Source organism: Anolis carolinensis, chromosome 3 (assembly GCF_035594765.1).
Source record: "Anolis carolinensis isolate JA03-04 chromosome 3, rAnoCar3.1.pri, whole genome shotgun sequence".
Lineage (NCBI taxonomy): Eukaryota > Metazoa > Chordata > Lepidosauria > Squamata > Dactyloidae > Anolis > Anolis carolinensis.
This window is the reverse complement of record NC_085843.1, coordinates 60869411-60896370: the sequence shown is the minus strand read 5'-3', so window position 1 is coordinate 60896370 and position 26960 is coordinate 60869411. Positions and strand designations below refer to the sequence as shown.

General features: G+C 42.0%; 1 protein-coding gene across 6 annotated transcripts in view; it reads right to left on the bottom strand.

Moving 5' to 3' along the window:
* Positions 1-26960, bottom strand: part of gbe1 (1,4-alpha-glucan branching enzyme 1) — a 267486-nt gene that overhangs the window by 214493 nt on the left and 26033 nt on the right. The window contains exon 1 of one of the 6 annotated variants that reach the window (XM_062974984.1): positions 11205-11221. The exons of 4 other annotated variants lie outside the window; for them this stretch is intronic. Coding sequence is in view for 1 of the 2 variants with exons in the window: in XM_062974982.1 (XP_062831052.1) it covers positions 10432-10463 (32 nt within the window). In the remaining variant the exon portion in view is untranslated. Of the gene's footprint in view, positions 1-10431; positions 10528-11204; positions 11222-26960 lie in introns of those variants that run through there. One more of the 6 variants, XM_062974982.1, reaches the window with a different exon arrangement.

The window sequence follows — 26960 nt, the reverse complement described above, 5'->3', positions numbered from 1 at the left end:
TACATGCATATGTGGTGGGATTGTAAACATGTAAAAGGTTTTTTGGAATTGGTCATAAGGGAAATAGAAAATACTATGAATATAAAAATTAGAAGGAATCCAGTGGAAATACTACTTTTAATTAAAAAAGAGGATGAGAAAGATAAGAGGCAAAAAAATTTAATAGACATGCTATTAACAGCAGCTAGATTACTAATTGCAAAATATTGGAAAGAAATGAAAATACAAATTAATGAATGGTATAAAGAAGTTTGGCGAATGGCACTGAATGACAAGCTAACATCAAATTTAAAAATAAAGAAGGGATTATGGGAAAAATGATTTTGAAAGTATTTGGAGAAAATTTCTAGAAAAATTATTGGAAAAAGAAGATGGGAATTTACCTCCAAATGAAGAATTGAACTTTTGGTGGGACTACAGAAGAAGAGATGGCTCTGGGGAAGGGGAGCACCGGGGTGAATGTAAATAAAAGAAGAGGAAGTGTATAGGATATGTTTATATAATTGTAACTTTTTCTCAAATAATAACAATAAAAAATAATTAACAAGAAAAAAATTAAAGAAAAAAGAAGTGTTTCTATATCACATTCTCAAGAGACAATAAAGCAGACTTCATGAAAATTAACATATCTGGTTTACTCACAACCTTCATGTGTTCAACATACAGGTACATAACTTGTTTGAAGAAGTTTCTTTGTGCAGGTAACACAGGGCATCTTTCTTATCATCAAGAGCAACATGAGTTTGCTCTTAAGAGTCCATAGTCTACATGGCATCTCAGGAGCTGTAATGGAATCTAAGTCAGAAGCATCTCATGGCTAAAGCATTTTTTATTCTAAAACTGAGTCTCAACTCAGAGTAGTCCCAGATCTGATCACATGGTCTGCAGACCCTCCCACAACTTCGAGAAAACAGAGTAAAAGGAAAGCTGCATACCAAAATATACATATACAATACAATAAGCAAATAAAATCATATGCAGACAAATTACTAATGGAAGCTTGAGAAGGTTACTATTTCCAACAACATCAATGTGAATTCCCAATAACGTTTTGCAAGGAAACTATGAGCAAGAGCTACCAAACTATATGTGTGTTTCTCTTTAGAGTTGGACATGTAGTATCTGGATCCCATTAGACAGCTGTGATGATCTGGAATATTTTGTAAACTTCTCAGAGAACTATCAACAATAATAATCCAGCTTCTAGCAGTGCATCTACACTGAAGAATTAATGCAGTTTGGCAACACTCGATATTATGAAATCATGGAAGTTATAGTTTTACAAGGTCTTTACCATTCTCTGCCAAAGAGTACTGGTGCTACAACAAATTACAACTGCCAGACTCCATAACACTGAGCCATAGCAGTGAAAGTGGTGTAAAGCTGCATTAATTTTGCAGTGCGGATATATCATTGGACTGAAAGGCAATATCCTATTGTCAGAAAGAATATTTGGAGACCAGGCTGAGATTTGGAAAGGATCCCAGGAGATAATGGACAGACCTGGATCATGACTTGAATTGCATTTTCTAAATTGATGTTTATATTATATTTTTAATTAATGTTTAATTGTTTTTAATTGTAATTGTTTTAAATATTATGTTTTCTAGCATCTAATGATTGCTGATTGTAATGCCACTCTGAGTGCCCCCTTGGGGGTGAGAAGGACGAGATATAAATGTCTGAAATAAATAAATAAATAAATAAGAAATCCCATGGTCACATCCACAGCTAAGAAAATTGTGGAATAGGCAAAATCAAAGAAGAGGAATTTTCAAAGCTAACTGAAGAAGAGACAAGAAAAAACCTAACATGCAGATTCTTAAAAGAATTACAATTTAGAGCACTTTTACATTTTTCATGGACAGATGGGGATGTATGAATGTGAAGACACAGCAATATGAGTATATTACTCAAGTATGCACCCTGAAACAGATGTAATCCCCCAATCCTATTTCTTAGCCTGAGGGATTGGGGGTCTTAATCTGGATTCAGTCTGGAGTTCCAGTGACAATTTATGGCCACCTAAGTGCCCAATTCATTATAATGGTTGGCAATGGAAGTCCAGAAGAATTCCAGTTGGTAGATAAATAGCAAAGACCCTCAACTCATAGAATCATAGAATAGTAGAGTTGGAAGAGACCTCATGGGCTAATCCAGTCCAACCCCCCACTAAGAAGCAGGAAATCACATTCAAAGCACCCCCGACAGATGGCCATCCAGCCTCTGCTTAAAAGCCTCCAAAGAAGGAACCTCCACCACAGCCCGGGGGAGAGAGTTCCACTGCCGAACAGCTCTCACAGTGAGGAAGTTCTTCCTGATGTTCAGGTGGAATCTCCTTTCCTGTAGTTTGAAGCCATTGTTCCGTGTCCTAGTCTGCAGGGCAGCAGAAAACAAGATTGTCCCTCCTCCCTATGACTTCCCCTCACATATTTGTACATGGCTATCATGTCTCCTCTCAGCCTTCTCTTCTGCAGGCTAAACATGCCCAGCTCTTTAGGCCGCTCCTCATAGGGCTTGTTCTCCAGACCCTTAGAGAACTCCTCAGTCTAAAATTGATATGAGGAACCACATCTGTTTTAGGTGGTACACTAGATTATGCCTAATTCCACAATCCCTGGTTTAGGAAAATGAACAGGCTCTTTGGTATTCTTTAAGCTATTTATTATACAAATTTATAGATAACATTTAAACATCTTTAAAATGTTATAGATAACATTCTCAACATCTTGAGAAACAGATATGTCAATGTCTCTATGCTGAACTTCACTACACTACATTACAATTAATGCATTTGGATACTAGGCCAAGGTCATTTTGAGTTAGTATCTAGCTCTGGAATGCTTTAGAAAGCAACAAATCAACAAATGCCAAGGCAGATAATAATGTGTTGTCAGTCAGGAAGCTTTAAAAAGGCATTTAAATGAGTAGACATGTGACTGCTTTGCGAACAATCACCAAGTATCCCTTTCTGTGCAAACTGTTAAAAAAAGACTTTATTTTTCATCCTTCAGCAGTGTGTGTGAGTTGGCAATAGTGCATTAGGAATGAATCCACTGACCTTTAGGGGGATAACAATAATATTACACAATATGGCCATTAAGATGTTACACTTTCACAGGTACAGTAGAGTCCCACTTATCCAACATAAACGGGCCGGCAGAATGTTGGATAAGCGAATATGTTGGATAATAAGGAGGCATTAAGGAAAAGCCTATTAAACATCAAATTGGGTTATGATTTTACAAATTCAGCACCAAAACATCATGTTATACCACAAATTTGACAGAAAAAGTAGTTCAATATGCAGTAATGCTATGTAGTAATTACTGTATTTACGAATTTAGCACCAAAATATCATGATATATTGAAAACATTGACTACAAAAATGAGTTGGATAATCCAGAATGTTGGATAAGCGAGTGTTGGATAAGTGAGACTCTACCGTATTAAAGCTTTATCGTTATGCATCTGTCTATAGGCTTTATAACACCGAGTGCTATTACTATCTTAACATTACAATGTATCTATTTATCCACCAGCATCATCAGATTCTTTCATACTTTCCATTGTGTCTGTTAAGGCATTATACCAGTGGTTCCCAAACTTATTTGGCGTACCGCCCCCTTTACAGAAAAAAATATTACTCAGAGCCCCCTGGGGAGGGGAGGTGGGTGGGACCACAAATGGGCAACCAGGACTGGGATGGGTGGAGTTACGAGCTCTGAGGCAGGGCTGAGCTTCTATCCCTGTCCTGCGGCACCTGCCAGGACACAGGGGGCGGGGCTAGAGGGAGGGGCGGGGCTAGAGGCAGGGCCTCTTCCCAAGTGCCTGATGGGGCCGAACCTCTATACCTCACCCCCATGTTCTAACAAGCACCTCAGGGAAGATATACAGAGGCTCAGCTCTGTCTCGCACTCTTGGGAAGAGGCCCCGCCCCGCCCCTAGCCCTGCCCTTTAGTTCTAAAAGGCCTCCTCTCGCTCCCACCACCCTCACAATCATGGTTGGTGGGGACAAGGGAGAGGGCCTTTTCCATTGTGGCCCCTCGGCTCTGGAACTCTCTCCCCAGGGAGATCAGGCAGGCCCCTACCCTCCTTATTTTTCAGAAGAGCCTGAAAATCTGGCTCTTCCAACAGGCCTTTGGTGACTGACTTCCATAGTAAATGACTGACCTGTTGCCTATTTTTACTGCACTTTATTCCTTAGCCAGCCATAGTTTCTCTTGTTTATGCCTCCCCTAGCACTTTAATTGGGACAATAGTTTTGGTATTGTCCCCCCCCCCCCCCCCGATTGTATCTGACACTACTGACACTCTCTTTGGTCCAGTTCCTTTTAGGAGCCAGCCCAGGATTTTATCAAAGTATGTCTATTTTATCTGACCTTATTAGTTTTATGATTTTATTTTTGATTGATTTGTTTTATTGTGTTTTGTATTGCCTATTTGGCCTGGGCTTGGCCCCATGTAAGCTGCCCCGAGTCCCTTTGGGGAGATGGGGCGGGGTATAAAAATTAAATTATTATTATTATTATTATTATTATTATTATTATTATTATTATTATTATATCCTTGAATTAAATGTTGGCATCATACACTATAACTATACATATCTATAAAAGTGCACATTATACTCATAACTGAACATATATCTACATTTTACCCATACCATTTTTAAACTTTTGAAAGAGACTATTATCAGAAACAGTACAGCTGTCTGAGACAGTGGTCTTCATTGGTGGAGATATGCTAAGCCAGTATAACCTATGACTCTTCCTTGGTTTCTCTCTTTAGCTTTTCTTTGTTTGATTGGTTAACATTGTTTATCCAACAAAACACTGGTACTCACTGTTCCTTACTTAAGTGTATCCAGTCAAAACAGAGATCTTTAGATATGATGGCACCTCAGGTGTGGTTAGAATCTCTGCCATCCCAATTAAATCAAGCAGTACACCTGTGATGAGGTTATTCAATCTCACATCTGCTTACATCCACAGTGTAGTTTATTCATAGTCATGTCTTGCTCTTTTCTTAGAGTTGTGATGAAGGCAAAACAGTTCAGGTCCTCATACCAACCTGCACGAACATTAAGATCTTCTAGTGAGGTTCTCCTCTCTTTGCCGCCACCATCACAAATGCAGTTGGCGGTGATGAGAGAGAGGGCCCCCTGTCCAAGGGGGTTAAAACAGCCCATCCCTGACATCTTTTAAAAAACAAGACCTTCCTGTTCACACGAGCTTTTGAAGAAGACACTTAGCTTTAATGACAGGAAAGCTAACTTTTATTGAGTTGCGCTAAGATCCCCATCTATCTTGTTGAGTCGCTTGCAATAACTGTATTACAGTAATGTTTTTAAATGTGCTTATTTATTTCTTATTGGAAATTTGTTTTTATGAACTATTGTTCTACACACACACACACACACACACACACACACATTATTATTATTATTTCTCATTAATATATACAAACACCTCTACCTTCCTCTATTAGAACGTATATGCTATATTTTATAGATTATACTAGGTTGCCTTCTGTATTTTTGGGTCTAGTTTCAAGCATCAAAAGTTGGCCACCAATTACCCCTAGCCTGTAAGAGGACCATGACAGAAACACAATTCTTCTGTTCCAAAACTGGGTGCAGTACCAAGTCTCGCCAAGAGTTCTTTTGTTGCGGAAAGATGACATATGTTACTGGTATACATTCTTGCTGGTAAATAATGCAACAGGTGGCACACAACAGAGAAGCATTTCAACCCCTGAGCTGAAGGAACCTAGCATTCCAGTCAAAGGTAGAATTGGGTCCACTAAACAACTTATTTTACCCACCCTGAACCAGTGATCAAATTACACATAAATATAGAGTCCTTGAACTGGTCTCCAGGATAAAGCTATGGAAAATAGACTCTCAAGCATTAAATCCAAGGTCATTGTCAGCCTATATGTTTTTTCCTAGTTTTAAACTGCCAAGTTATTGCAAAAACAAGATCACTTAAAATAAGCTGACACTCTCTCCACACTGTACAACTGTTACTATTTGACTAGCAATGTCTAGCAACAGATGCCAAACTCACTATAATTAAAGAACAAAACAGAGTTTCTACTATCACTTTGGAATTGTAACCTGGTACATCAGAAAGCAAGCAAATGGTGATGATTACTATTTTCATATTGATTTGAACCAGCCACTGCTTCAAGCATATATATTATGAATGGGTAGATTGTAAACAAACTTCAAGAATACTTCTTTCAGCTACACTGTCAATTTAGCTTATAATACTAAATATTATAATACACAAAACACAATATCAGAATGATCTGCATTAAATTGTTATTAACAGTAAATACTGAAACATACTAAGCAGTATTGCAAGCCTGACTCTGAGTGTTATTCTAATCTGCTTTGTTTTCTGGGTAAGGCTGCAAGTAGGTTACTGAATGGATTCACTACAAACTGTCTTGAGAATATCAGTTCTATAAGCAGAAGTGCCCTATGATGTCTCTTCACCTTTTATAGGCATGTCAATGTAGCCTGTTCCAAATAGTGGTAACTAGAAAAGCAAAAACATAATGCCTTCTTAAAGGCATTTACTTGTGACCAAAAAGGAAATTGAAGAAAGCCAAATGATGCTTAAAATGCACACACAATTCAGAGCTTGAACAGCTTTACCTTTTTTAAGACCAGAACTCCATTGTTTTCTAGCCAGCTTGGCTAACAACTGTACAACGTAGGGGGTTCTGATAGTTCAAAAAAGTAACTTTACAGCGCTCTGCCATGAAGTACAGTTAAGCATATCAAAGTTGTGTTTTAAAAAAATGTAGTTGACCCAGGCAGTCTTCTTCTGGAGACAGATGATCAATTAAAAGGGGCTAAATGTGCACCTTACACAGTTGAGTGTCTGACAAAAAAAATACCCTCCTGAGCACATTGGAATGAAAAAATATTTTACAACAGAAGCAAGGTAGTATAAGATCATGGTTCCCAGTCTTTCGTCCTTCAGATGCTTTATATTATTGCTTCCAGAACCCCTGACCACTGACAAAGTTGGCTAGGGGTTCTGAAATATGATCAAAACACCTGGAGGACAAAAGCTGGGAAACCACTGAAAAAGGTACTAATCTTCAGGCACCCTCGACCAAAGGTATCTGGGGCTTTATGAGTATAATTTGAATGTCCAGAAGTATATCTGCAAAAAAGGGGATATTATCATCATTCCAGGCAGCCTCAAATGACTTTAAAATTCTCAGAATGGCCATATTCCAAATTACTGCTGCATTCTGAACAAAATGAAGCTTTGAAAATCGTCACTCTTCCACAAAAAGCACATACAGAAACTCAGTCATGATGCTACCAAGACTCAGGTCACTCTAACTACGTCTGAAAAAATTGGTTACACTAGAATAGTGTGTTATGCTGGGCAAAGGTTCCTAGCTACTTCCACATAGAGCCATTTGTCTATATCATATCAGAGTTGGTTCTAAGACAGGAATTTGTGCAGTAGTAGTTGAACTGAAAGCTGGACTCACAGAAAATAATTTTATCCAATTTCTTTTAAAGAAGAATAAGAGATGAGAAACTACTGGCCATAAGAGAACCATAATTATTCACATCCCCACAATTCAATGGAATACAAGCTGTGAAAAGAGTTGTTATCTACTTTGTCACTGTTAATGAAGTTATATTGAGGAGCTTTCCAAAGAGTGCTCATCATTAAAGCAAAATGGCCAGTGTATACATTTTCATGTACACTAGGTACCCAAAACAAATTTTACCCTATCATTGCTCCCCATATAATTGAATATTATGATAAGAAAGGTAAATATTTTATTCCCTTCAAGAAAATCAACACATTACTGGTTCTCTTTTAATTGTTGTCAAGTTATTCAAAAGTTGCTTTCTTTGCTCCCTTTTGCAAGCTAATAATGAAGGATTGTTGGAGAAGGAGCCAGCATCTGGCAAGTCTTGTTCTAGAAACTAGATTTTATAACGAAGTGCAGTTACCAAAATAAGTAGTTAAATTGATCTTAGCATTTTGCTCTTGCAGAATTCCACTCTCCTGCCAAGGTAACAGCGGAAATGGAAGACTGACTACAATAAATTATACTTTTTTTACATTCATTATTGCACTGAAAGTTACAGACTGGACTTTGTTGCAAAACAATCTTAGATGCATTGTTTTGCTCCTTCCTTTAACGGCAGAAGGGCATCACTTCTCTTTCAGACTTGCTCCAGAAGAAGCTTCAAAACTACCCCTTGGTCACTCGATTCAGGCTCATAAAAAAGATTCCAGGGTTATCACCTCCTTTGACTTTATTGATATTTAACCAAACAAATCTCCTGCACCAGAGATGCACATGCCAATATGCTGTACTGTGATTTCCACAAGTTTCTCATTTCATGCACAGCTGCACAAAAGCTTAGTAAAGGAGGGTAATGGAAACCACGGGATTACTCAGGTGCCTTTAAAATATGCACAGAGTTCTTTTATTGCAGACACAGTAATGGGTCTGTAGAGCCTTCTGTTGTTGCCATGCATCATGCCCAATATTGCCAAAATTCATCATACCCTCCTTATATTTGTAAAAGAAGGATTCAAAAATATATTAATTATATGGTGTGGCTTGCAGTTTCACACTGTTCTGTCCTCAAGAAGGGCTTATCAACGCCACTATCTCTAGAGTTCTATAAAAAGCCAACAGAAACATTGATTTTAGATTTATATCCTAAGTTGCCAGGTATGTCAAGGAGAGATCTATTAAGCATTACTTAAATCACCATGAACATTAGAATAAGGTCACATCAATGTCAGGCACAATCTATTTTTTAAGCCTTCTGAAATGAAAGCCTGTTTTTATTAATTTTCAACTGATAAAATTTTGCATTTTAAGGGGTTCTCATTAAACCTGCAATTGATCAGCACATTAGTTTAATCCTCTTCTTTAAAGAGCACCCCTACAATGTTGCCTCTGCTTTAGGCCCTTATCTCACAGCTTCTTCAGATAGAACTAATGGCTTCTTGCTAAGAATCTGAATCTGGAGAGAACACATACAAATCAAGAATGGGGACACTGGGTTGAGTATCTAAAATTAACCATATCCATTGTGTCCAAGTCTGACATTCAAGAATACAGATGGAAAATTCCTTATCACTTCCCAAGGAGCTTTAATTAGGACGGTGATTCACAAAGTATAAGATGAGCCTCTCAGCAGGATATAGTAGACGAATGCTAAGAGAGTTATAGGTGCGCGCACACACAATCTCCAATCCCTAGCCCATATTTTTAATCTTTTAAAACTTTTGCAATTATTTGTTGTTTTAAGTTGATTTTACTGTAAGCTGCCCTGAAGTCTTTGGATAAAGGGCAGGAAAAAATATTTTATTTAATAATTAGATACTTGACATTTGTTTAGGATTCAAGCCCATCCCGAGTACACACAGACCAAAAGGTCTACAATCCATACCAGGTTTAATTACACCAAACACCAACTTTTATAAACTAAAAGACCTCACAATAAAATACAAAATCAGTGAGGGTTTCCAATAAAAAATACACACATACAAACACAAACTACACACTATCTGGCTTGCAGCTAATGGAAGAGACAAAACATTGTCTTACAAATTGATCCAAGTCTCACAAAGATTCATTGCTATGCATTCCCGCTCCCCTACGGTATAAATCAGAGCAAGTGTAGCAAAGTGGACTCTGCCAATGCCTTCAGAAAGCTTTAATAATACTCCAAAAGCCAAACGAACAAAAGCTTAAGTCATCATTAGGAATGTGAAAGAAAATTTACAGTATGAAGTAGGTAGATGTATTAATCATCCCTCCCATGCACAAAGTAATTTGTCAGTGGAGATTCAGACACATCAGCATCTAATAGGACACTTTTGTAAATGGTAGGTTCGGGTTGTCAGCCTTCTAAGAACACTTAGATATATTTCTTAAGCAACTCCCCTTGTCTACTTGTAAAGCCTTCTGTAATTGCCACTCAGAAGAATTTGGTGAGGGTAACACAGATATCAATTTTATGCTAACTTTCCAAGACAAAAAGATGATCATGACACCATTCAGAATACTGATAATTTAGGAAGACTGGACATAGCTGAATACATCCCCAGCTAGCTTCAGTCCTTTGCAGCATTAGCTAGAAAGGTGTTAGAGGTAATGCATAAAGGAAAACCACATGTGAGGCTCTGGGAGAGCTAATGCCAAATGAGGTGCAGGGATGAGTAGTCTACAGAAGGCCGGCACAACCTGTGACCCTCCTGGTGTTTTGGACTTCAGCTCCCAGAATTCCTGATCATTGAACAAGCTTGGGCTTCTGGGAGTTGGAGGTCCAAACAACTGGAAGGCCTCAAGTATGTGGGCATGGAACATCAATTAAGAATGTGCTACATTACAGTGATGAAAATGATTCATATATAGAACCTTGATCTCCATTTTGCAAAAGCAAATAGCATTTTTTTCTAACTATAGTCCATCGTCCACATAGAGATATCCACAGTTTTTCCACTTTTGCAGGATCTTGCACTTCTGACTCCAACATAAACAGAGGAACAGCTGTAATTAAAGAATAGATCTGATTAAGAATTGACTTTTTCTCATTTGGATCACGTGTAACTGGTAATGCACAATGCACAGCTAATATCTGTTGTGTGTATACCTTAAAGAAAAAAATGAGGACACATATATGCAATGACACCCAACTCTATTCCTTTCCACCTAAAACCAAGAAAGCTGTCCTGACCATAAGCCAGTGCCTGTCATCAGTAATGGACTGATTGATGAAGGTTTTTAAGATCAATTCAGAGTGTGCTGTGTTTTTAGCTTTGAATATGCATCAAATATGTTTGAATGGTTTTAACTGTGAATATTTTAATACTTTATATTTAATTCTGTTTTCATATTTGTACTTCTGTATATTTTAAATGCTGAGCTAATGTTTTTATGTTAAGCCACTCTGAGTCTCCTTTGTGAGAGATAAAGTGGTGTATAAATAAATATAATAATAAATGCTGTTTCCAAACTGTTTACCTGTTTAGAAATGACTGGAGGTTTATAGTCTCATGGAAAGAAAGGCAAATGCAAATATAAATACATTAGCCTTCTGAAAGGGCAGCCAAACCTCTGGTCACCCAGGTTTTGCACTTTTGTCTTCACAGACCTGAACAATTACATCAAGCAAGGAATCATCTGCATACCCATATTATCCTCTCCTTCAGTTTCACATAATCCATGAGAGCATCCCTGCAATGGACTGGACCTTTGATCCTACCAATAATCAGCTGTTCTTCTTCCTATTATGGAGATCCTCTCCTCCTGTCTGTGATGTCAGAGAAACATCTGGCCAATCCCGGCGTAGATCCTAGCTGGCCTGTTTCTCAGCCAATCAGGAGGAGGTGCGGGAATCTGAGCAGCTGTCAGAAGTTTATAAAATGTATTTTTTCATGGAGTTATACTTGTACATTTTGAGCATTAGCTGGTACTTGCATCCCTTTTGGCCAAAATGTAATAAACATATTTAGTTTGCCTTTAAACAAGAGTGCTTGTTCTCTATCTGGCTTATCTGTTTAAGCAGACACTGACAGGACACAAACCTTCTTATCCATGGTCCTAGCTGAAATCATTTCATAGTGAATACTTAAACACTCCTATTCAACTCACAATACAAATTGAGCTCTGGATCTTAAATGGTTGTGGAAAGCTGGGAGTCTAGACCCACTTGGTCCAACTTATGGCCAAGTCTCAGTATTTTTGTGTTTCTCCGTCATTCATAGCGTCCCAAAGTTTTGTAACCTCTTACTTGGAAGCATTTGAAAAATCTCATACTTTTCCCCCACAGGTCATCCTCATTGGAGAATTGACACTCAAGATCTCTATTGCTCTTATGTGATGCTGACCCCTAATACATGCAACTTAAACCAAACGTATCACTAACCTTTTATTTACTTGAAGGAAAATCTATATCCCTCACCAGTGTTCTGTGTTGCTCACGTAATGGGAGAGTCCATGATCACAAAAGGGTTCTTTGACAGAGAACTTAAAAATTCCTCAAACATTCAGATAGCCATAAGGTTTCAAGCTAGAATCAACCTGTGGTGGAATTCCTCAGGATCTGCTAGAAAAAAAATCTCCCTCCTTCTCATCAACTCAAAATTATCACATACCTGTATGGGGAAGTAACAACAACCCATTCATAGGATACTGTGGTCATTTACTGGTTTGAGTATTTTATTTACAGCATTTATATTCCGCCCTTCTCACCCCAAAGGGGACTCAGGGCAGATCACATTGCACACATAAAGGCAAACATTCAATGCCATAACATAGAACAGAGACAGAGACAAGACGCAGGCACGGGCTGGCCTCGAACTCATGACCTCTTGGTCAGAGTGATTTGTTGCAGCTGGCTTGCTTTCCATCCTGCGCCACAGCCCGGCGCAGGCTGGAAATGAAAACTGATTAGAAAGCAGTAAAACAATACATCACTACAATTCCAGATAGTGTGAATATATAATAAATCTAATAACAATTTGTAGTGGGATGCAGTATTGTTTGAATCAGACAGCTAATAGCAGAAACATAGACCTTGGAACTGGTGCCAGTTTGTTGTGTTGGTGTGTGACCTGGCTTATGATGCTCCTAAGATGGACCTATCTCAAGGTTTTCTTGGCAAAATTTGTTTCCCATTATCTTCTTTGACAGAGAGACTTGCCCAAATCACCCACTGGGTTTCGGTGGATAAGCAGGCTTTCAAAGAATGGTCTCCTGGAGTCCTAGGTCAACAGTCTAAGTATATACCACACCGTCAGTTTGTTATGACCTAGTCTATGGTAAGTACAATCTCAATTTTGTGATCATCACATATTCTGGTGTAAAAAATAGAGAAACAGTTCAATAAACCAACACAAATGCTCTACTTCCAAGTAGCACCCACCTAATCAACATTAAAAATGTTCCTTTCTAATGAACTAGACACATCAATAAATCACATAAAAAAGCATGGGGCGCTTGACATCTTGAGTCATGAACTCCTTTGAGAAAGTAAAGAAAGCCACTGTTGCCTTCCTCAAGAAAAATACAGATACAAATAGGCACACCTTTTGGCATACAATTTAGTTTACTGAACTAGAAATCTATTTCCTTCAAATAGACTAATCTGGAATGGAAAAGTTACAATTTCTTTTATTTAAAAAGTTTTATAAAAGTTATAAAACTTTAAATTTCACTGTTACGGGAATATAATACAAAATAACATGAAGGAAACAACAACAAAAGCATCAGAAAACAGCCAGTCTAAAGCGGATCTATGGACCCCATTTTAACAATTCCTAATATATACCGTTTTGGAATATAGGTTTTTAACGTTTATTAAAATTAGTCATTTGAAACACTCTTTTCACCCTGAAGCCCAAACGAAGATTCTTCAAATAGAAAGGATTGTAAGACTTTTCCATATGTTTCTTAACAATTCCCAATGTCATACAAACATGATATTTTCTTTATTTAAGTCATTAGCTGTATTAAAACCATAAGAATAAATGTGATGGAATTTTAAAATGCACATATTAGTACATGGATCAATATACTTTAATGCAACCATAGCTCAGTGCCATGCTTTCAAGCAACAGAGCATAATCAGCGGGAGAGTTTTTGCATGCTAATTTGAAAATGCAGACTCCCTGTAAACATATATTACAGAATTAAAGCATAAGGAATCACACCAAGTGTTGATTCATTTGCTTTTGTACAATAAAATTAAATTCAATGTCAGGCTAATACAGCAAAAGAAATCAGTAACATTAGGTTGTGTTTCCTAGTACACTGTGCTGATGTACCCTGATTATAAAATACAAATACTAGACTGTTGCGTTCAGCTTTAATAATAATAATAATAACTTTATTTTTATACCCCGCCTCTATCTCCCCGGAGGGGACTCAGGGCAGCTTACATGGGGCCATGCCCGAATAAAAACAGTAGCAGTATAAAACACAGCAATAGACAACAACTTGCACAATAAAAAAAAAAATAAACATTAGCCAATAAAAAACAAGAACTAATAAAAACATGGATTAAAACTGAGAGATTGTAAAAGTAGACTGGGTAAGGTGCACCATATAAATATTGTAAACACAAGGTGACTGATAAAGTGCTGCAAATTCTGGAAGTGCAAATTGGGATGGGAATAGACCCTGTGTCTATATCGAGTTGACAAAGGTAAAAGGTGCAAACTGGTACAAGAATGGTCACAGATACAGATTGCTTCTGGATTAGCAATCTTTATCTAAAGGCTTGAGTAAAGAGCCAGGTTTTCAAGCTCTTTCTGAATGCTACCAGGGTGGGGGCTTGCCTGATTTCCCTGGAGAGCGAGTTCCAAAGCCGGGGGGCCACCACGGAGAAGGCTCTCTCTCTCGTCCCCACCAACCGTGCTTGTGACGGAGGTGGGAGCGAGAGGAGGGCCTCCCCCGACGAACGAAGAGATCGTGCAGGTTCGTAGGGGGAGAGGCGATCACTAAGGTAGAGGGGCCCAAACCGTTCAGGGCTTTGTAGGTGATCACTTGCACCTTGAATTGGGTCCGGAAGGTGAACGGCAGCCAGTGGAGCTCCTTAAGCAGGAGGGTTGACCGCTCCCTATAATTTGCTCCAGTTAGAAGCAAGGCTGCCGAACGTTGAACTAGTTGGAGTTTCTGGGCCGTCTTCAAGGGCAGCCCCACGTAGAGTGCATTGCAATAGTCCGGTCTAGAGGTAACTAAGGCATGGACCACCGTGGCCAGATCAGACTTCACGAGGTAAGGTCGCAGTTGGCGCACAAGTTTTAATTGTGCAAAGGCCCTCCCGGCCACGGCCGACACCTGAGCATCAAGCGTCAGTGCTGAGTCCAGGAGGACCCCCAAACTGCGGACCTGCGCCTTCAGGGGGAGTGCGACCCCGTCAAGCACAGGTAGCCACCCAATACCCCGATCGGACATACGACTGACCTGGAGGACCTCTGTCTTGTCGGGATTAAGCTTCAGCTTATTCGCCCTCATCCAGCCCATCACAGCTGCCAAGCACTGGTTCAATATCTGGGGGGCTTCCTTGGAGTTCGGTGGAAAGGAGTAGTAGAGTTGAGTGTCATCTGCGTAGAGATGGCACCGAACTACAAAACTCCGGATGACCTCTCCCAGCGGTTTCATGTAGATGTTAAAAAGCATGGGGGACAGAATGGAACCTTGCGGGACCCCACAGGTCAAAGGCCAGGGGTCCGAGCAGGTGTCCCCCAGCTTCACCAACTGGGAACGGCCCTCCAGGAAGGACTGAAGCCACGACAGAGCCATGCCCCCAAGGCCCATCCCGGAGAGCCGTCCCAGAAGGATACCATGGTCGATGGTATCGAAAGCCGCTGAGATGTCCAAGAGAACCAGCAGGGTCACACTCCCCCTGTCCAGCTCCCTGCGGAGGTCATCCACCAAGGCGACCAAAGCCGTCTCAGTACTGTGACCAGGTCTAAAGCCAGACTGCGATGGGTCCAGAAAATCAGTGTCATCTAGGAAACCCTGGTGCTGCGAGGCAACCACCCGCTCCAGGACCTTGCCCAAGAAAGGGAGGTTTGAGATTGGTCTGTAGTTGTTTAGAATGGCCGAATCAAGGGAGGCCTTCATCAAGGACAGATGGAAATTTGCCTTGATCCAAAGAGGCATTAATTATCATCACAAACCACTCTACCAACCCTCCTCTGGCCGATTTAATTAGCCACGAGGGGCAAGGGTCTGCAGAGCAAGTGGTCACTCTCACCGCCCCAAGGATCCTGTCCACGTCATCCGGGCGAACAAGCTGAAACGAATCCCACAAGTTCGAACAGACAGGTGCCTCAGTTACCTCTTTTGGCATTGCAACAAAACTAGCATCCAAGTCGAAGCGAATCTGAGCGACTTTGTCTGCAAAGTGGTGCGCGAACTTGCTGCACCGAGTTACCGAGTCTTCGGGTGCCCCTCCCCCCTCAGGAGGGTGAAGGAGCTCCCCGACGACCCGAAACAACTACGATGGTCTGTTAGTTGCAGACGCTATGCGGGCAGTCGTGAAGGTCTTCCTGGCTGCCGGCAAAGCCGCGGAGTAGGCCCTAATAGCGGCTCTAGCCCGTGCTCGGTCAGAAACGCTACAAGTTTTCCGCCAGTGGCACTCTAGTCCCCTCCTCGAGCGCTTCATCACTGCCAGCTCCTCCATGAACCAGGGAGCCGAAGTGACTCTTCGCAATGAGAGGGGACATTCGGGGGCGATCATGTCAATTGCCCTGGACATCTCGCTATTGTAGCGGTCTACCAAGGCATCGACAGGATCGTCAGCCTCCATGACAGGAAGATCCCCAAGAGACCTCAAGAATCCATCTGGATACATCAGTCTCCTGGGGCGGACCATCTTAATGGGTCCACCACCCCTGCGGAGGTTTGAGGTCACAGTGAGTCTTCAACTGATCAGGTGGTGATCGGACCATGACAACGGAAGAATATTTTGCTCTTCCACTCCGACCTCACCATCTGCCGCAACAAAAACCAGGTCAAGTGTGTGTCCAGCTTGATGAGTGGGACCAGATATCACTTGGGACAATCCCATGGTCGTCATGGCGGCCATGAAGTCTTCAGCTGCACCAGTTAATGTGGCCTCGGCATGAATGTTAAAGTCCCCCAGCACTACCAGCCGCTGAGAGACCAACGCCGCACCAGAGATCACCTCTGCCAGCTTGGGCAGGGAGACTGCCGTGTCGCGGGGTGGACGGTACACCAGCAGAATCCCCAAACTGTCCCGGGTACCCACCTTAAGATGGACACACTCAAAACCTGCAGATTGCGGAATGGCGCACCTGACCAGGGAGATTGTCTGCCGAAAGACCACCGCAACCCCACCTCCCCGCCCCCCGGCTCTGGCCTGCTGTTGCACCCCGAAACCTGGAGGACACAGCTGGGCGAGATTTACCCCACCGGGCTCATCCAACCAGGTCTCGGTGATGCAAGCCAGATCCGCCGCTTCATCCAGGATCAAATCCTGGATGATAGCTGATTTACCATTGACGGATCTGGCATTAAATAGCAGGATCTTCAAACGGAGGGGACTGTCATGGAGGCTACCACTCCTATCCTTCTCGAGGGTCGCAAGAACTCTGTTGCGCTTATCCCTGGGATAAAGGTGACCACTCCTCCTCCTCCCCCACACGACCTCAATGGTCTCCTCCAGGCTCCGGTCCACCCCCCCCCCCCAGGGCGACAGGCAGGATAGAGCTCTCATTGCGATGCCCTAGTCAGCTGTCCATAAATGGGGAGCTGTTCAGGATTCTATCTTGCTTAGAGTCTGAGAATGAATCCTGTAATGATGAGATGATGGAGCAGTCAGGGGAACTAGATTGACTAAACAAGAGCAATGTCTCTGGGCGGGAATCGAGAATGGATTGGGAAGGGTCTAGAGTTGAAATGGGGTTCACTACACAAGATTTTAAGAGTGGAGGGGACCTAGATAAAGAGTCATGGGCACTAACCATTCTGGAACTAATGGTACCTTGAAAATGCAGTTCCGAACCTGCCATCAAGGGGCGGATTGTGGGGTCCAGAAATACCTTCCTAATATTAATACCCCATGAATTCAACAGGGGTTTACGCGCCCAAAGTGCTTCAATTGAAGTGCTATCATCAAAGGTGATAACGAGACGTATGGAACGGTCCTAAGCTTGAAAGTCCCTACGTAGCCATGAAATGAACTTAATTTTGACTACACTTGGGCTCACAGATAGTATTTGACCGAGGGACTCCTGTACCGCTCTCCTTGAGGTCCATCTGCCCCTATTCAACCATGAGTCTGTTATTTCAAACGCCAATTTTTCTAATTGAGGTAAATATTTTTGGTGGCGCATTGGGTCAAGTGTGCACAGGCCAGACTCAGATATTCCATGTGCAATTGTCCTTTTTAAACCCTGATCCGTAACCTTATGCCCAGCCCTCCCTTCTCCCCTGTAGTCATGAGGAAGCTGTCTCTCATTCTCAACGTCCCCATCTTCCTTCAGAAATTCCTCCTTATGTTCTGATTGCCATTCCCCACCCTCCCCATCAGAAGTCAAAGACCACTTATACTCGGTTGAAGTGGCAGTCGCGATGTCCTCTTCCTTCCCGATGTAACACTGACCAGGATTGCTCACCAAGAGGGAGATCCCTTTGAAGAGGTAGTCTATCTTCTCATTTAATGTAGCAAGTTGTGAGAAGACGAGGTCAAGCGACTTCCCCATAAGTTCACACAGGTGAGAAAGTTCAGTATTCCCATGAGTTCCCAACTGATTCATTTTCCTGTACAACTTTCACCAAAAACCTTCCAACAGTACCACTCAAAAAAACCTTCAAAGGTATTCCACCCTTTCTCACTGATCTTTCTCAAACATTCTAGAACCTACTCTCCTGAGAGAACTAATTACACTTACCAATACATACTCGGACCCTCAATCACTTTCCAAAGTCCAACAGAACCAAAACCCAAAGCAATAACTCATGAGAAATCTTAGGAAATATCTCTTTACCCACCCAAAAGCCCTCAGCACTACAGTCTAACCTTCCTCACTGCACTAAACAAACAAAACAAAAGCCCAGTCATAGTACACATCACTATTAAAAATAATTACAAGAAACAAATAAAATGACCAATAGATAAACAACCACAGAAGAATCAGGCAAGATGGCGAGCCCGAACAGTAGTGTCCCAAGGTCAGCATAGATTACAGAGAGTTATTCGCTTCCTTCTCCAGAGGACTAGTGCTGGTAGAGTCTTACGCTGTAACTTCACCCTTCAGTCTCCCAAGGGGACCGGAGCAGGTGTAGAAATAGTTCCCGGTTCAGCCACTAGTTGACGAGTGGGTTCAATGGAAGACAGGCCGCTGGACGGGCGCAACGCAAGTTGTAGCCCCTCTGGCCAAGGCTGGAGGCTTGCTGCCCTCCGGTCCAGCAGGGCAGCGGCAGATGGCAGATGAAGGGCAGAAGTAATGCAGCGCCTCTGGCCCAGATGACCACCGGAACCTCAGGCAAATTTCTAAGGGAGCGGGTTCCCAATGGAAGACTGTTTACTGAGAGTGCAGCTCCTCTGGCCCAGGCTACAGGCTCGCTGCCCTCCGGTCCGGCAGGGCAGCGGCAGATGGCAAATAAAGAGGTAGCGGTAATGCTGCTCCAACTGGCCCAGGCTGAGGGCTCACTGCCCTTCGGTCTGACAGAGCAATGGCAAATAGTAGATGGCTGCGACAACCTCAGGCAAGTTCGAACAAGTTCTGAGGGAGCTATTTCCTTGCCACCAGTCGGATGGTGATGGTGGCGATACTCAACCTTCTCCCCTCTGAGCAGTCTCTTTGGGGCTCTCCTCGCTTCCCTAGTGGGGGTGCACCAGAGCCCAGTCAAGCGGAGCAGAGGTGGGAATAGGATGGAAATAAGGAAGGAGGGAGAAAAGGCCACTAGGGTGGAGAATGGTGGCCACACAGCTCCCTTCAGATCTTCCTCTTCTCCCCTCTTGCTTTGCCACTCTCTTGCGCCACTCTCTTTCACTCCCGACCCCCAGATTGAAAGGGCGAGATTTGGGGTTTAGGTGGAAGAGGCCAGTAGCCAGTAATTGGGGAGAGAAGCGTTTACCAAGTGGCTGAAAGCAGGCAACTCCTTGCAATAGTAACTAACAGCACCAATTGATTTTAAACCAAGGTTGGACAAATGAGAGAAGTTTCATCCTTCTGTTCTCACATCCCAAGCCCCCCCCCAAAAAAAAACTCACACACATGTGCTATAACACATGGGACCTCAAGGAGGATGAAAATCAAAGCACATCTAATTTAGCTGTTTGTTATGCAGTTGACACTTTATCAAATATGCACCCAAAATTAATCAAAGCAAACCAAAATTGGACAGGCTGTTACATTTCACAGGGAAGTTTTAAAAAAATATCACTTTCACACTTGTAGTGTGTAATTCACTTGATTCACAAATAAATAGTACTGTCATGCAGCCAGATCCCAGGGCTGAATTTCCAAGCCCTGAATCTGACTTCATAACATAAACATGCGAGCACCTGGCGGGAGAAGATAAAATGAGTCTGGGAACTCAGGGGTGAAAGTATAAACAATTATAATTGCTGTAGTGTGGGGGGGATAGAAACCTTGGTGGAAATGTGATCCAGAAGGTGGGGTTTGATGATGATATTTGCGTATGATATTACGTTGCATCAGAAGTGATAAAATTAGATGTATGTAAACATTAGGTCATTCTCGACTTTTCCAAAGTCATGTATTCTTCAATAAAGATTGTGTTTGAGAGCAGCTGTCTTTGATCTGCGTTCAGACTGGTCCTTTGAAGTAAGCCTGACATTAAAGTCGAGAATTCGACGCGCCCCGCTAGTTGAATCCATCCCTGGAGCGTCTCGGGGTCGTCTCTGTGCGCAGACCAGCTGAAAGGAATAAAACAGAGGGACAAAACGGTGCCCGAGTACGCAGAGGAATTCCTCCACCTCGCGGAAAGGGTACCGGAGTGGTCTGAAGTAACCAAAGTGGAACTATTTAAAGAGGGACTACGCCCCGAGGTTTTCAGCTGGGCAGCGCACAGAGACGACCCCGAGACGCTCCAGGGATGGATTCAACTAGCGGGGCGCGTCGAATCTACCCTGGCACAAGTAAAGCGCTTCAGGAGCAGCAGCGGCCAGCAAAGACCGGTGGCGAGAGGTCGAGGAGAAACGAGGAAGCAAGAAAGACCCGGAGGGAGGCCGGGGATTCCCTCCAGAGGAGACGACAACAAACCTAAACCGGGATGCTTTGTATGTGGGAAGACGGGCCACCGAGCAGCGGAATGCTGGGCCCGGAAGGGGGAGCCGCCAAAAGCCCCAAAGCCCAAGCCAGCAACCGGGAGGCGTGCGGAGGAGGAGGTGCAGGCCCCAGAATCTTCGGAAAGATTGGTGAGTCGGGACAAACGCATGATAGTAGTACCAATTTGCCTCTCGGGGCTAGAAAATCGGGCCACCTGCAAGGCGTTTGTAGACTGCGGGTGTTCTAGGAACATTATAACCCCAGAATTAGCAGGAGCGCTGAAATGCCAGCAGATGGCACTTGACTCCCCAATTGCATTTTCGCAGCTAGATGGATCAGTCGCTGCTGGGGAAGTATCTACAAAGGAATTACGGGGAGTTCCATGCAAAATAGGCAAATGGGGAGGAAGAATATCCTTTGTGATAGCCCCTATTGCCACATACCATGTAATATTGGGGATACCATGGCTCGAACAAGCAAATCCTGAAGTAGATTGGAGAGGAAAAAGCTTAGCATTTAAAGAACAGCAGATGCAATGGGAGATAAGCAAAATTGCAGAAGAGGAGGACGAGGAAGACGAAGCAGGGGAAATAGACCCACAGCTATTGCCACCTGAATACAGAGACTTTGCGGATGTTTTCAATCAGAAAGAGGCCAGTAAATTGCCTCCCAAAAGAAATATAGAAGTAGGGATTGAAATAACCCCAGGAGCAGACTTACCAAAACCAAAAGTGTATCCCATGTCTGTGCAAGAGAAGGAGGAATTGAGAAAATACATTGATAAAAACCTGGCTCGAGGCTTCATTAAGCCATCTAATTCTCCTCTCGGGGCTCCAGTGTTATTTAGGAGAAAGAAAGACAATTCCCTAAGATTGTGCATTGATTATCGAAATTTAAACGCAATTACCAAGGACAATAAATACCCTATGCCCTTAGTCAAGGATTTAATTACCGTATTGAAGAAAGGGAGCATATTTACTAAACTGGATTTAATTGAAGCGTATCATAAATTAAGGATCAAACCGGAGGATACTTGGAAAACCGCATTTTCCTGCGCATTCGGCCATTTTGAATACGAAATTTTGCCTTTCGGGTTAAAAAATGGAAGCGGCTGCTTTATGCAGCTTATAAATGAAATACTACACCCGTTATTGTACAGAGGGGTGTTCATATTCCTTGATGATATCTTGATCATTTCTGAAGATAAGGAAAAGCACGTAAAATTGGTCCGGGAAGTTTTGCAGAGACTAAGAGAAGCAAAGCTGTACGCGAAACTGTCCAAATGTGAATTTAATAAAACTCAAATTGACTTTCTGGGATATCGGATGTCTCCAGAAGGGTTAGCTATGGATCCAGCTAAAGTAGCAGATGTGAAAGAATGGGGAGTGCCTCAAACAAGGAGGCAATTACAATCATTTCTGGGGTTTGCAAATTTTTACAGACCCTTCATAAAAGGCTTTGCACAAATAACCGCACCCCTTACAGAACTTTTAAAAACAAAAGGGAAAGGGGAGACAGCAAAAGTGAAAGCTCCCGGCGCCAAACTGAGTTGGACGCCAGAATGCCAAAAGGCATTCGAGACCTTAAAAGAATGCTTCACTGAAGGACCCATCCTAAAACACCCTGATATCAGGAGCCCTTTCATAATCCATTGCGATGCCTCAGACTGTGCGTACGGGGCAGTGCTATTGCAAAAGGATCAAAATGGGAACTTAAAACCCTGTGGATATTTGTCACGGAAGTTCAGCGAAACTGAAAAAAGTTGGCCAATATGGGAAAAAGAGGCATTAGCCATATTAAAAGCCTTAGAATGCTGGCGACACTTCCTCGAAGGAAGCGGAATCCCATTCGAAATTTGGTCTGACCATAAGAATCTCCAGTATTTAAAGTCTCCTAGAAAATTGTCCCCCAAACAAATCAGATGGGCGCAATACTTTAGCAGATTCGATTTCCAATTAAAGTTTTTTCAAGGGAAACAGAATGTCTTGGCAGATGCTCTTTCACGCATGCCTCAACACGAAGGCCTAACCACAGCAAAGGAGGGGACAATATTCTCTGACAAACAATGGGGCTTAGCTGTCAGGACAAGAGCACAAACCCAAAAGGAGGACACGGCTTTTGTCGAACTCGGCGGGGAAGATAACTGGGGAAATGAACTAAAACAGTCTTATAAAGGAGATCAATGGATCGCGTCCAACGCAGAAAAGGGGGACCAGAAGGGGGGATTTTGGTTTGTAAACAAGAAACTGTATATCCCAGCAATATTAAGGATTAAGATTCTGCATCGTTTTCACAACAACCAGAGCGCTGGTCATACAGGAATTACCAAAACAACAAAGGCAATAGCAAAACATTGTTGGTGGCCAGGAATGAGGAAGGACATAAAGAATCATGTTGTCCAATGTGATGATTGTGCCAGAAATAAATCGGGAGGAGGGAAGCCTATGGGATTGTTACAGACAGTAGCGGAACCTACCAGGCCTTGGGAATGTGTAGCTATGGACTTTGTGGGAGAACTGCCAGTCAGCAAAGGACATCGTTATATTTGGACAGTATTAGACCTGTTTTCTAAACAGGCCCACTTTATAGCACTGACGAAGCTACCATCGGCTGAGAAACTAGCTGAATTGTACATAAACCATATTTACAAATTACATGGATGTCCAAGTAGAGTAGTCAGTGACAGAGGAGTACAATTCACAGCAAAATTTTGGGAAAAATTCTTGGAAATGCTAGGAGCAGAAAGGAGTTTAAGTTCTGCTTTTCACCCCATGACAAACGGGGCGGTAGAACGTACTCAGCAAACGCTTGGGCAGTTCCTTCGAATGTACTCTAACATGAGACAAAATGACTGGTCTAGGTGGTTGGCGTTTGCGGAACTAGCCTTTAATTCAACTATACATTCAGCAACAAACAAAACCCCCTTTGAAGTAGTTTACGGGTATGAAATACAACCTTTACCCCAATTGCCGAGGTGGACAGAAAATGAAGGAACAGAGGCAGGGAAATGGAAAACGCAAATGATGGAATGTTGGAATCAAGTGACTGCTTCGTTAAAAGAAGCACACAAAAAGTATAAAACGTTCGCAGACAGAAAGAGGGTGGAAGGCGATAAATTAGATAAAGGAGATCTAGTGTGGTTAAGTACCCAAAACATCAAATTGGGGTTACCTTCAAGAAAACTGGGCCCCAAATATATTGGACCATTCAGAATACAGGGTGTTATCAATGAAGTGACTTTCCAATTGGCATTGCCAAAAAGTTTAGGGAAAATACACCCAGTCTTCCATCGCAGCTTGCTGAAAAAATATATGGGGACTTTAGACAAAATGGACCCATAGAGTTATTGTTTGATTTGTTTCAGGACTATGGTGAAAGAAGAACCGAAGAGGAGGACGAAGAAAACGGGGGCGCCATGTCATGCAGCCAGATCCCAGGGCTGAATTTCCAAGCCCTGAATCTGACTTCATAACATAAACATGCGAGCACCTGGCGGGAGAAGATAAAATGAGTCTGGGAACTCAGGGGTGAAAGTATAAACAATTATAATTGCTGTAGTGTGGGGGGGATAGAAACCTTGGTGGAAATGTGATCCAGAAGGTGGGGTTTGATGATGATATTTGCGTATGATATTACGTTGCATCAGAAGTGATAAAATTAGATGTATGTAAACATTAGGTCATTCTCGACTTTTCCAAAGTCATGTATTCTTCAATAAAGATTGTGTTTGAGAGCAGCTGTCTTTGATCTGCGTTCAGACTGGTCCTTTGAAGTAAGCCTGACATAGTACTATATCTTATATATTAATGCTGAGACACCAGGTTTTGCATTGACACATTAAAGGTTTTGATACATCGTTTTCTTGAGAGTGAAATGAAATTGTTCTCTAGTGGTATGCAAGAAAAGAAAAGAGCTAGGCAAAATGTGGCCCTCCCTTCCTCTCATTTGTAGACACAATTAAACCACAAGTTTTAAAATCTTTATTAAGAGACCACAATTCATCAATTTTACATAGCCATAATGTGAACCCGCCTTTTCGAAGTTCTACTTAATGACAGGGAAAGGGTGACAGAAAGCCTATGTGGTAAGTTGGTGATGAATCCCATCTAGAAACCTACAACCGGATTGTTTTACACTACACAACTTTAACACTATGATTCCACTTTAATTTCAATGGCAGCAACCTATGGAATTAGGGGATTCAGTGTACCTCTCTCTAAATGGCTTACCCAATTCTATAGGATGTTGCCATGGCATTTAAAGTGGAATTGTTGTTGTTATCTGCCTTCAAGTTGTTTCCAACATATGGTGACCTTAAGTCAATCTTATCAAAGGAATTTCTGGGGCTAAGAGTTCATGATTTACTAGAGGTCACCCAGCGGGTTTCTGTGGCACAGCAATGAATCAAACTCTGGTTTCCATAGTTGCAGTCCAGGGTTCAAACCACTAATCTGTACTTGCACTCTTCAAGTGCTACTGTCAAGGGATTCCAGTAAAAGTTTGTCCAAAATAGGGAAATACCTTAAAAGAGTTGCCAAGAGAAAAATTATGTGGCGCACTATCTGAAAAGGGAAAATAAAGATGTTTAGAAGGTTCATTCATATTTGGACTGGAGCATGAATAAGGAATGCCCATTGTCTAGATAGTTAGAAAGACCTAATGAAAAGGAATGGGCTCTTTCAGGTTCAGTTCTTCAACATGCAGTTTATACATCCCACGCAACAGTTAGCTGACAGGATTTGTTGAGCTCTCAATGGACTGAGGTTGATAAAAACCATCCTGTCAGGGAGAAACAAGGAACTCATATGCTGCAAGGTTTTATGTTTTCTAGGGCTATGCCACTCAGAGTGGTGGTCCCTTGCCTGGCGCTGTTCCCTGAATCATTGGCTGCCAGTTCCTGGGCATGTTTTCGGGGAAGCACAATTTTAGACTGTAGTCACAAATATGTTACATATCCCTGACAAATTAGAGAGGATGGGATTGCTGCTCCTCACATCACACTGTTGAGAAATTCAGCCTTTTGGAATTTTAGAAATCCTGATATACTAGCTTGTAGGTACAAGACTTTTCCTGTACCTCTAAAATGGGTTTACTGAGGGCTACATGAATATTATTATTCATGCTATATATAATTTCCCAATGCACTGATTCTTCCCACAGAGTTCACACAAAAATGATATATGGTAATATATATAAATGATATATGGATATATGGTAATCTAAAGCTCCTCAATTTAGGTAGGCTTGGTATGCCATCTATAGCTTATGATTATACTATCAATTGCCACCACAAGCTTTAAGAAGTTTTTTAAAAACCCTAGGTAGTTCAAAAATCTATTCATAATTATTCAGAGTGAGGGCTGCTTTTTCCTGATCCTTCTTCTCTTTAAACTAGGAATGAGCAACCTGTGTCTCTAATGATACATTTATCTTTTAAACCAGCTATTCACAAGCAATCAGTTTAGACATCTGGTGAGAGGAATATTTTTCATTTCTTGGTAGCTCAATGGGTGGGGAGTGGGGAGTGGGGAGCTCAATGGTCTTTGAAGAAAAAACAGTGTGGCAAGAGAGGGAAACGTGTTGCACAAAGAAAGAATATATGACAGAAGCTGGGCTCCTGGCTTTTTTTTCCAATTCTGACTCCACTAACTTCCAGCTTTGATCCCACCCCAATCCCACCATATAACCTTCAAAAGGTTACACCAATGGAATACAGCCTTCAAGCAAAATGAAGTTGTCCATCTATGCATCCTTGAAAACCTGAAAACTAACAATACCAGAGTTCTGACTCATGAAACACCTCTGAGTAGTTCACTGTTCCTCTTTGCTGTTTGTACAGAAAATTATTAGATACTGAAGTCAGAATAATAAGATTAAGAGCTTTCAAATAGATTTCTGGGTCTTTCAACCAGGAGGAAAAATACTTAGTAATACAGGTACAGTCAGCCCTCAATAGCCATGGCTTTTGCATCTATAGATTCCACTATCCAAGGTTTGAAAATATTCACACCCAAAAGCAAAACCTGATTTTACCACTTTATATAATGAATATTAAGGGAACTCCCAATGGTACAGCATGTTAAAGTGCTGAGATGCTGAACTTGCGGACCAAAAGGTCTCAGGTTCGAATCTGGGGAGCAGAGTGAGTGCCAGCAGTTAACCCCAGCTTTTGCC